Here is an 11,783-nt window from a genome sequence, read left to right as displayed (position 1 = left end):
AGTAGAGGTCTATATATTATGATCCTGCTACTCAGTGCAATACAACACACAATCTAGTAGAGGTCTATATATTAGATATTGATCCCTTGTAATGGGTCTGGCCCAGTTATTTGGTCTATTAATACACTGCCCAACCCTATTCTAGGGTTAAGGTTTCTCATTCCAACTTGGTACCAGAGCCAGTTTTACCTTCTCCCACCCCACCCCACAGCCGTCGCCGACCCCCGGCCATCTCTACGGACACCGGCTGGCAGCCCTCCCCTTCCTCCCCCCTGCTGCTCCCCTAACCCTCCCTCCCCCCGCGTGGGAGCTAGGACGCCAGCCGCCGTCGTCCAGCCGCTGGAGGTCGCACGTGGCGCTGCAGGTCGAGCCAGCAGCCGCGCCACTCGCTGGTCGTCGCGATGTCGCGCCTCCCCACGCCGTCGGGCGTCCAGACCCGCCGGATCTGCCCTGCCGAGACCATCTCCAGGCCGCCGCCTCTCCCGTGGGTCCCCTGCCGACGGCGCGCGGTCTGTTCCCGCCAGCACACGTGCGGCCCCCTTGGGTTCCTGCCCCCGCCAGCGCGCGGTCCCTTCCCGCTGGAGCGCGGCCTCCGCTCGGCGCGCAGCCTCGACCATCTCCATCCCAGTTGTCGCGCCCCTGCCCCGTGCAGCCCTCGCCCCGTGCAATACCGCCCAGCAGGCGGCCCTCTCCCCACCCTGTGCAGCTCCACCGCCGCCGCCCATCGCCGAAGCAGCTGCAGCACCCAGCCACCTCGCTAGTGGTCTTTGCCTCGCTGCTCTCTCCATGCTCGGTCATCGTCCCTAGGCCTGCGACCTCGCCGACTGCGTCTCACTCGTGCCTCAGTCGTCCTCTCCTTGCCTCTCGCCTCCGTGCGCTCGGCGCGGCACTGCTCCCTCCATGGCGGTACCCATCCCCTACTCCTACGGCGCCACCACGTACGACCTATCCCCATCCGTCCTTGCCCCTACTCCTCTGACTGCAGCACCTGTACCTTCCACTGCTCCCATGGCCCCTGGCCCCTTCGGCCCCACCTTCGTACTGGATGCGAGCACCCCCTCCTTCCTAGCTCCGCCTGGTTCTGCCGGGATCACTATGCGCGTCTTACTTTACGATGGCCAACTTGTGTTGGGCACTTTTGTGTCCTTCGATCCGGCCTGGAATCCTGTTGTCCAAGACTGCGTCGAGCTACATCCTCAGGCGGGTCGTCACATGCCTGGACCGCTTATCTTCCCACGTGTTGTGATCGCCTCCCTTGCGATCGGGCCCCCGTTGTCTCCCTCCCTTCCTAGTAACCACGTCAGAGCTCCTCCTCTGGCTCTTTCCGCGCACCCTGCAGCCTCCCCACTGTCTCCCTCTCCCACCGATTGGGTGGTCGACTCCGGAGCCTCCTTCCACACTACTCCCACAACTAGTTCGTTATTCCACTGCCATCCACCACACCCTCACATCCTTTCTCTGTCGTCCTTGTTGCTCCCGGTCTGACTCATCCCCTCCTCTCGGTTCGTCGCTTCACTAGTGACAACCACTATTCTATGGAGTTCGACCCCTGGGGCTCACCATACGCCACCTTCCCGCACATGTTGTGATCGCTCGCTGTGACAGCTCCGACCCCCTCTATTCTCTTCACTTGCCCTCAACTCCCCCCACTAGAGTAGCCTCATCTCCTGCACTTACTACTACCTCCACATCACATTCTCTTGCTACTACCACCACCTCCTTCGCCATTTAGCATCGTCGCCTCGGGCACCCTGAACCTGACGTAATGTCCCTGCTTTCCAGCCACTCAGACATATCCTAAACTCGGGGCTCTTCTGAGCGCCTCTGTCATGCTTATCAGCTCAACCGTCACTCCCGTCTTCCTTTTTCCACTTCCATGTCCAGGGCTGTTCAGGCCTTTGATCTTGTCCACTGTGATCTCTGGAGGTCTCCTGTCCTCAGCCTCTAGCTACAAATACTACATGGTCATTCTGGACGACTACTCCCATTTTCTTTGGACTTTCCCCCTTCGGCTAAAGTCCGGCACGTTCACTACCCTCACTCACTTCTTCGCCTAGGTCTCCACCTAGTTCCGTCGCCCGATCCATGCACTGCAGTGCGACAATGGCCGCGAGTTCGACAACCACACCTCTCGATCATTCTTCCTCACCAGTGGCGTTCAGTTGCATCTCTCGTGCCCCTACACCTTCGCCCAGAATGGCCGGGCAGAGCGCATGATTCGCACCACCACCAACATGATCCGCTGCCTTCTCTTCCAGGCGTCTCTCCTTGCTAGCTACTAGGCAGAAGCCCCGCACACCGCCACCCACCTCCTCAATCGTCTCCCATCGAAGGCGGTGAGCCACCCCACCCCCTACTTCGCCCTGTACGGCACAACCCCGTCCTACGACCACCTCTGAGTGTTCGGATGTGCCTGCTACCCTAACACTTCCACTACTGCTCCCCATAAGTTGTCTCCACGCTCCACTCGCTGCCTCTTCCTTGGCTACTCTCTTGACCACAAGGGGTATCGTTGTCTTGACCTCACCTCTCAGCGCATCATCATCTCCCATCATGTCGTTTTCAACGAAGATATGTTTCACCTTGCTGGCTCCTCCCCACCCACCGATCTCGACTCCCTCCTTGAGTCTGATCCGAGTACCCATCCTTCCTAAGCACCTCGCCTCGCACCGTTGCCAGCACCTCGCGCAACTTCACCGTACTCGCGTGCGACCCCATCGACCCCGTCCATGCCACACGTGGCCTTGATGCCCCTGCTCGCACGTCTGCCTGCACCACGAGCGGCCCTGTCAACCCTGCCTGCGCCACGCGTGGCTCCGTCGACCCCCCTGCGCCACACGCGGCCCCGCCGACCACGCCTGCGCAACGCGCGGCCTCGGCTACTCCAGCCCCATCGACGAGCGGGAACCACTTCGCTGACCCCGTCCTCGTCTACCACCGCCGCGGGAGCACTCCTCCGTCGGCACCCACAGACCCGGGCCCCTCAACGATCGCAGCCCGATTCGCCGACCCGGCCGTCGTTTATCATCGCCGTGGGCTAGCCACGCCTGCGGCCCCTGAGCCATCGGTGTACCACCCGGACGCCATTCACCGCGACCCCGGACACATTCACCTGATGCTAACTCGCCGCGCCGCCGGTGTTCTTCGGCCTGTCGAAAGGCTGATCCTGGCCGCTGATACGACCACTACTCCACTGGACGCCTCCCTGGTCCCCTCCTCCGTTCGCACCGCCCTCGCTGACCCACACTGGCATCGGGCCATGGAGGAGTACGCGGCCCTGCTGGCCAACCACACCTGGGACCTGGTGCCGCGTCCACCCAACACCAATGGGGTCACCGACAAGTGGTTGTTTCGCCACAAGCTGACTTCGGATGGCTCCCTCGACCGCTACAAGGCCCGCTGGGTCTTTCGGTGCTTCACCCAGCGCCCTAGAGTGGACTATGATGAGACCTTCAGCCCCGTCGTCAAGTTCATCGTCCGCGTCATCCTCTTCCTCGCCCTCTCCCGGAACTAGGTGATCCATCAGCTCGACGTCAAGAACGCCTTCCTTCATAGCACTCTGACTGAGACTGTCTACTGCAGCCAGCCCACTGGCTTCGTCGATGCCACTAACCCAGACCTGGTCTGCCGGCTGAACCGCTCACTCTACGGCCTCAAGCAGGCGCCGCGAGCCTGGTACAGCCGCTTCGCCACCTACATGGCCTCCATCGGCTTTGTCGAGGCCAAGTCGGACACATCACTCTTTATCTACCGACGGGGCGAGGACATCGTCTACCTCCTCCTCTACGTCGACGACATTGTGCTCACGACATCCACCACCGCTCTCCTACAGCGCACGATCATCGCCCTCCAGTGGGAGTTTGCGGTGAAGGACCAAGGGCCTCTCCATCACTTCCTCGACATCACTGCCGAATGTCGGCCCTAGGGTCTCTTCCTGCACTAGCGTCAGTATGCCATCGACATTCTGGAGCGGGTTGGCATGTCCGACTATAAGCCCTACTCCACCCCTGTTGATACTCAGGTGAAGCTCTCTGAGGACAACGGGCTCCCAATCGCCGACGCGACGTCTTACCCGAGCCTGACAGGCGCGCTCCAGTACCTCACCTTCTCCCGGCCCGACATCGCCTACGTCGTTCAGCAGGTGTGCCTTCATATGCACACACCACGGGAGCCCCACCTCACCGCCCTCAAGCGGATTTTGTGCTACCTTCGGGGCTCCCTCGACTACGGCCTTCTCCGACCATCCTCGACGTCGGAACTTGTGGTCTACACCGACGCTGCTAGGCCCGGCTACAGCACGCGCCGGTCCACCTCCGGCTATGCCGTGTTCCTGGGTGCCAACCTCGTCTCTTGGACCGCCAAGCAGCAGTCCATCGTCTCCTGCTCCAGCGCCGAGGCTGAGTACCGCGTTGTGGCCAACGGCGTGGCAGAGGTAGGGCTGGACGAAATGCTCGTGGCTCGCTGGCTCGCTCGGTTCATGGTCAGCTCGACTCGGCTCAGATCGGCTCGTTTGAATTTTTTCACAAGCTGAGCTAACATCCTAGCTCGGTTCGTTAACGAGCCAGCTCGCGAGCTAAACGAGCTACCATATTCCAGCAAAACGAAACTATATGCATATCATTTGCAGAATAATTGATGAATATGTTATATATATCTGAGGTGTCAATGGCCTATGAATTAAACTAATGATTAATGAATTATGTCTATGTGTTAATTTGGTCTATGCAAATATAATTATGGGTTAAACTGATGAACATGTATGTGAATTGTGAATTAATGAGTGATGAATTGTGCTAATTTGTTGTTATATTGATGTGGTTTGTGAAATTATGAGTATAATTACTATTTTCTATTGTTAAATTAGTTTGAAATTAACTAAAAAATAATTATTATGTACATTTTATTTTTCTGCTCTGGCTCGCGAGCTAAACGAGCCAGCTCGAGCTCGTAAACGAGCCGAGCCGAGCTGGCTCGTTATCCACCGGGGGCAGAGGCATCCTGGATGCACCAGCTACTCCACGAGCTCTACAGCTCCCTCCAGCGCACCACCCTAGTCTACTGCAACAACGTCAGCGCCGTCTACCTCTCCACTAATCCCGTGCAGCATCGCGCACGAAGCATGTGGAGATTGACCTACACTTCGTCCGGGAGCGTGTCACAGCAGGCGCGTGTTCTCAGCGTCCCCACAACACTGCAGTTCACCGATATCTTCACCAAGGGGCTGCCATCCAATGTATTCCTAGACTTTCGGTCCAATCTCAACATCTGTACAGGATAGAGTTGTGACTGCGGCAGGGGTGTTAGATACCCGTCTCTTGTAATGGGCCTGGCCCAGTTATTTGGTCTATTAATACACTGCTCAACCCTATTCTAGGGTTAGGATTTCTCATTCCAACTGATACATCGTAGTAGTAATCTACTGTAGAAATCTAGCCCGAGATAACTGTATGAGTGAAATATCCATAAGGCTAGCTTTTCCTTCCTCAGTAATTTTAATAGCTGCATCCCGTATCCAAAATAGTAGTTGAAATCTAAAGAATAGGCTTATCTATGCATAGAACACTTTAAGTAAAAATATCATGTCTAGAAAACATAGCATGCATGAGTTATGGTTGGAAAACAGATATTTTGTTGGGTGTGGTAACCACCAAGTTTAAGTATTTAAGGGACTGTTTGGGAGTGTTTAACTTAAAATATATCAGCTTTAGTTTTTCAGCTTCATCAAATTGTTGAGATGGGTTCGAGTAGTGTTTGGCTTGCATATAGACTCCAGCTTCTGTAATACAATTGATTAGTGGGTTGTCACGAGAGAACTAAAGCGATATGTTAGGTAACCGATGTCATGGTGTGTAATTTTCATGCAACTTCATGAAGAGGTATAAAAGCATTGTTTGTGAAGCACCTCTAGAGGAGTATTGTGAATTTCATGAAGTTGGCCTCTAGTTTTAATTTTTTTTCAGAGCTAGAGCTCGTGGAGTAAGACCTGATTTTATGAAAGAAGCTAGAACGAACCTAAAATTCTTGAAGTGAAGTTCTCCCAAACAGACCTTTAATAAAAAGCAGAGTGTTCTCTAGCAACTCTCACTATTTTCAGTGTCCACGAGCAAAGGGGGCCGTTCTCAATGTCCACGAGCAAATTTTTCCTTTAAAATACTACTACCTCCATCCAAAAAATAAGGCGCGCATGTTTTTAGAAAAGTCAACATTTTAAAACTTTGACCAATAACTTAGCAAAAAAACATATGTTTTTAGTGTATGCATGTTATATATTTGAATTCATTTTCAAAAATACTTTAATATGATGCTTAATTTGCATTTGTTGATTTCATATTTTTTTAAAAAAATAATGGTCAAAGTTTCACTTCAAAGACTTTTCCAAAAAAAATATATGCCTTATTTTTTGGGACAGAGAGAGTATTAACTATTCTGAGTACAATTTCAGTAGTACCAGAACAAATGAATCAATGACAAATCAACATATTCCAAGTCAGAACATCTGATTACCTGAAGTGGCATTTTCCGTTTTAGATGGCAGGTGAAATCGTCGATGAGAAATTCTTCGGGGGGAAGGCTGAAGAGCTTACGGAATGCAGAATTTGTCTGAGATGAGCGCAAGTGCATCTGAACATTCAGTTATGCAAGTTAAGTAAAAGAATGCATTGCACAAGCATTAAAAGAAATTCAGAAAACTTTTCCCAAGATCAAATTTTGGACAACCCATACCTTCTTGCCAACTTCTTTCCCCATTTTTTCCAGATAATTCATAACAACTTCAGTCCCCCGCGAATTGTTCAAAAAGATCCGCAGATGCAATTTGGGCTGGTGCCCTTGGGGAAACCTTCCATCAAGAGGAACCCACATGTCACCCAAATCTGACAAATTGTTTTTCACAAAGTTCACTTCTGTTTGACCGATAGGAGTTTCATTGTTTGGTATATCTGAATCATGCACAACCACGTCCAATCTTGCTGGCGGGTCGTCCATCGCATCAAATTCAAATATTTCTGTAAAGTTGAAAAATCGAAGAATCAGGAAAATCTCAGAGGTCAAGATGATGAAGGTGTTTCCAGCTCTCCTTTTTAACTTGTGGGATTCAATAAAGTTATAATGTAGAAGCAGCACTTACCATTCCATTTAGGTTCAGAAGTCTGGTATTTGACGGAGCTGGTTTTCCTCTTTCCATTGCATGTAAAAACTACGTAAGGATCAGGAACCCCAGGTGTACCTGCACTTACTACACCGCTTCCCTCAATAAGTGCAATAGTCAACAACCAACCGTCTCCATGAGCTTTGACCCCATGATCACTACCTAATGTTGAGACAAGAAAAACGCAAATTAGATGCATGTCCATAGGGAATGGATAATTTGCAAGCTACAGGAAAATGAATAATAATAGTTTTAAAGATAAATAATTTTTCTAGTAAAGCCATTTAGAGGACTAGGGCAATCTTACAAGGACTACTGCAAACAAAATATTTGCTTCTTTTTTGGATTAATTCCTTAGCATTTACAGAATACCTAGATCGGCCATCAGAAAGACATGTAAATATCAGCCACCACATAGAGATGATTACTGGCTTACCACGTTGTTTCCAGGCTTGCAAAAAACGTCGCCCTACTTTCATGATATTATGCCCTTGGATGATCAAAATAATACAAAACACAATCTCTCCAATGGAATCTGGAAGGTCAATGCCAAAATATTCAAGACCGCCAAGCACCACATTAGGCTTGGCTAGATGAAGATGAGTAGTGATATACAGTGCTGTACTGAGAGAGCATATGAATGCAAAGCTTCCAAGGAAGCGAGCAACCAGTTTCCAGTTCGATTCTTTCTGTGTCTGCAGTGATGCTAAAATCTTATCTTTCGTATTAGCATCGGCAAGTTCAGCTACTTTAACTTTCCGGGACAGTACTTCAGAGAAATGTGAATAACCCTCTGCAAGGCCTTGTTTCGCTCCATTCTCTATCATTCCTTTCAGCATCGTACTCTGAACAAAGTTCAGACGCCAACTTACAGTAATTTGTGTGGTCTGTTCTAATGGCAACTGGGAACCAGATATTATACGGTACAATATCTCCACCTTGAAACAATTACCACAGGGAACATCAGGAGTGCTAACACTAGACAAAACTGCAAAAGAACTTCCTGTTGCCTTCAAGTATTTCTGCTCTTCAGTGGCTTTAACAGATTTAACTAATTTGCTAGCAGCTTTTGTATAAGTTATTGTTCTTTTTAAACAGTTCTCATTATTGTCATGCTTCCAGGGCTCAATGTTGAATCCACTTGTTCCTTGAAGTTCAGAAACTTCTGGCCAGAAATCTGAAGTTCCAGAAAACAGCAAAGAATTTAGTTCAGCTGGTGCAATAATGTAAGATTGGTCCATTAGTACACCACCAGGCAAGTTTCCTGGCAGTTCACAAGCTTGGTCTTTGGACTCCATATTTTTCAGCAGTTCATCAAGGCTGACCTCAGGCAGTGTGCAACCCTCTTCATTTTCACGACATTCAGAATTCATTTGTGTGCTTCGAAACTGGTCTAGGGACACAGGATCTGATGCTACAGAATGTGTAGCATCAGCAGTTTTCCGGAAGTACCGAGACATGACCTCCACTACTGAGGATGTATCAACGATGGCACTGCCATCATCTTCTTCAGGCTCCAGAAGAATTGATTGCTCTATGCTGACACAAGATAGTGGCCCTGTGCTTCTAGGACCTCGGACCTCCGTCATGCTTTGGTTGAAGCCATCCGAACTTTTGAGGGATGTCCGATCCATGCTGGCACAGGCTGACATATCCAGACTGTTAACAGTAGCTGATAATGGTGATTCATTAGTTTCGATTGACCTGTGTGAGCTGCACGATATATCATCGATAAGTTGCGGTGGAGCTTGATGTGCGTCATCACAAAGGGTGGCCCTAACCGATAAGTATACTCTCAGGCAAATTTCGCCTGCAAGGAAATATGATTGAACAGTGAATAATGCTAGCTTCAGTCGTCACAGCATTTTGCTCTGCAGAAATTTGAAAGGGTCTTCCCAACAGTAAAGCATTCAACAGTGTTATTAAAACTACGTTTAAACGATGTTTTTAAACGTCAAAACTCTAATTAGAGGTTGAAACCACGTTTTAGCGTTTTGGCGTTCTAAACTGTAAAACGCAGTGTTTTATGCATTTTAGACCATTAGCTACTTTTGGGTCCAGTCTATTAGTTACTTTTGAGGTTCAATCCAGCTCATGGGTGAAGTTTTGGTAAGCCACTAACCTCTCTATTTTGGTATTTAACTTCATATTATTGTCTGAAATTACGATGTATTGGTATTTTTCCTGTGTTGTTTAAAACTACGTTTAAACTTTGTTTAAATGTTTAAAAGTCAAAATTTCACCCATAAGCATTCCAACGTTTTACCGTTTTAATAACCTTGGCATTCAACCGAATGGGGATACAACAAACAGCTGCAGGTTGGGGACAAAGACTTGTGATATGGAAAATCTCTCGACTAAGGAAGAATTGGCGCATGACTATAGGAAGTAGAAAAAAATCTTGGCTATAAACAACAGAATCAAAGTCAAGGCCCTATGATTTTTATTTCCCTGAACAGGTACCACACTAGCACGCCTATCATGAGGTGTAATCCATGTGTAGAGCAAGCATCCATTCTCCTACCCACAACTCCTTGGTGTCTGTTTCGACTGCTTTGAATCATATCACACAGATCAAGCATTGATTTCCATGGCATGCAAGAGGAAAGATCGGATGCAAGTAGGGTGTACCGCGCCTTTTCTTCCTGAACTTGACGCCGCTCCTGGGCTGGAGCTGGTACCACCTGGTACCGAGCGAAAGGTCGTCCGTCTCCATGATCGCGGTGAGGGGCACCCGCACCCGCCCTAGGAACTCGGCGCCCAAGAAGCGGTCCTCGTTGAGCACACACACGACGAGGTCCTCGGCGACGTCGCCGACGAGGAACCCGAACTCCTCGTCCCACACGGGGCTGAGGCTCCGCTTCACCACCGTGGTCTCCCGCGGGCGGCGCCGCCCCAACTGCAGTCGCACGTAGGGGTCGCTGGAGCCGTTGAGGTAGATGGCTGGCAGGCCCCGCGCCTCGATCACGTGCACGCGCAGCAGCATCGGCGCGTCGTGGCGGCCGGGCTCCGGGGGACCCGGCGGGCCCGAAGTCCTCGCCATCCGCGGCCTCGGTGAACGACGGCTGCGAAGGTGCGACGAGAGGGACAGAGATCGAGCAATGGCCAATGGAGGGTTCGCGACCCTCCCTGGAATTGGAAATTGGGGGATTGCCCGCGGCCGTTTGAATTCGGTACGTGTTTACCCCGTGGCGCATTTCTCACCTCATGATTCGTGCTTGTGGGAAGAGGCATTTCGCGGGCCGTTGGATTCGCGGGGAGGGTATGGTTCTAGCCTAACACGTGTGGCCTGTTCCGATATGCTCGGGACGCCTCAGGTTTACATAAATAAACTGAAATAGATGAGATTAATCGAGGCAGCAACTTCTCCTCAGGTAAATAAACAGTAATTCATGAGCTGTGCTCCGATTTTCCCACAGTAGCTGCAGTGCATTGATCAGTATCAGTGGCGAATCTAGAATTTAAGAATTTAAAGTTAGAAAAATCAGTCAACTTTTTTGCATCACATATATCAATGGCTAATTTACAAAAGATAAGTATAAAACTTTAATAGGCTTATAAATGCCTTCAAAATTCATAAATAAAAAATTATCTCTAAAGAAACTTATACGGTATACATATTTAAGATTAACATTTTGAATCATGTGTTGGATTAATGTGGGTCTGTCCCAAATTAATATTCAATAATAATCAATGCTACAGGCTCATTTTAATGCTACAGTGTACTAATAATTTAGTATCATACCGAAAGTTTAAGGTACAAATCAATCAACTTAAATATGTGTATCATTGGTGTATTTATTGAGAAGTTGAGAAAATGTTGAAGGACTGTCGCGCGCGCGCCGCCGGGTTAGGCCGGGCAGTGGCAGATCGGACTTTGGTCCGAATATTCCTTCCTAACAGTTGTGCATTTTGCCTGGAGTGATGACCGTCCATTACTGTCGTCTGTTACTGGCCGTTTCCTGTGTTATGGCTAGTAACGGACGAGCTGTAATGGTCGTCGACTAGTAACGGATGTCTCCAATAGCGTTAGTTTCTAGCTGGCTGTAACGATAGCTCTGATGGCGACTGTTACTGTCTGTTCGCCTCCCTCTGCGCGTGTACAAATACGGAGCAGGTGAGGCTGCTTTTGGTTACACGAGAACAGATTCTCAGACGAGTTGCACACCGTCTATTCCTGTCCCACCTTCTGCGAACACAGAGTAAGTGGGAGAACAGGACTCCGAAATCGTCGTCTGCAGAGCTACACTTGCACGGGTGTGCGGGCTATCAGGTTTTTGGGGAGCGTACTCACGACTGCTCGCTTCGTCCGCTCGACCAGCGCTGATCATGTTCCTCATCGCCGACGCCGTTCGAGGGACTGCACTGCGTACATCTGTCTGCATCGACTGCGTACGACTACATCGAACATACACACAAGATGTCTCGTGTGAATGGAACCACTGATGCCTTGAGCATCGGTCTCTCCACAGGGTACATTCTTCTTAGTAATTGTGCATGTTTAACTGTTGTTTACTGCTTATGTGAGTATTCATACTCACATGCACATACATGTCGGCACATACATCACACTAGTTTTCTAAATTAAATTAAATTAAAACTGAAAATGCATAATTCTCTAACAATCCAAAAACCT

At 49.7% G+C, this 11,783-nt stretch overlaps 1 protein-coding gene across 1 annotated transcript in view; it reads right to left on the bottom strand.

Annotated features, from left to right (window-relative positions):
* LOC103626820 (C2 and GRAM domain-containing protein) overlaps positions 1-10,367 on the bottom strand; it is a 37,100-nt gene extending 26,733 nt beyond the window's left edge. The window contains exons 1-5 of the mRNA XM_008647169.3: positions 9,779-10,367; positions 7,584-8,957; positions 7,127-7,309; positions 6,724-7,004; positions 6,505-6,621 (exon numbers count right to left, since the gene is read on the bottom strand). Coding sequence (XP_008645391.1) covers positions 6,505-6,621; positions 6,724-7,004; positions 7,127-7,309; positions 7,584-8,957; positions 9,779-10,190 — 2,367 coding nt within the window. The 5' untranslated portion in view covers positions 10,191-10,367. The remainder of the gene's footprint in view (positions 1-6,504; positions 6,622-6,723; positions 7,005-7,126; positions 7,310-7,583; positions 8,958-9,778) is intronic.
* Between the last annotated feature and the right edge of the window lie 1,416 nt (positions 10,368-11,783).

The sequence above is a fragment of the Zea mays genome, chromosome 5 (genome assembly GCF_902167145.1).
Source record: "Zea mays cultivar B73 chromosome 5, Zm-B73-REFERENCE-NAM-5.0, whole genome shotgun sequence".
In the NCBI taxonomy this organism is placed as follows: domain Eukaryota; kingdom Viridiplantae; phylum Streptophyta; class Magnoliopsida; order Poales; family Poaceae; genus Zea; species Zea mays.
This window is presented reverse-complemented; position numbering and strand designations above follow the sequence as displayed.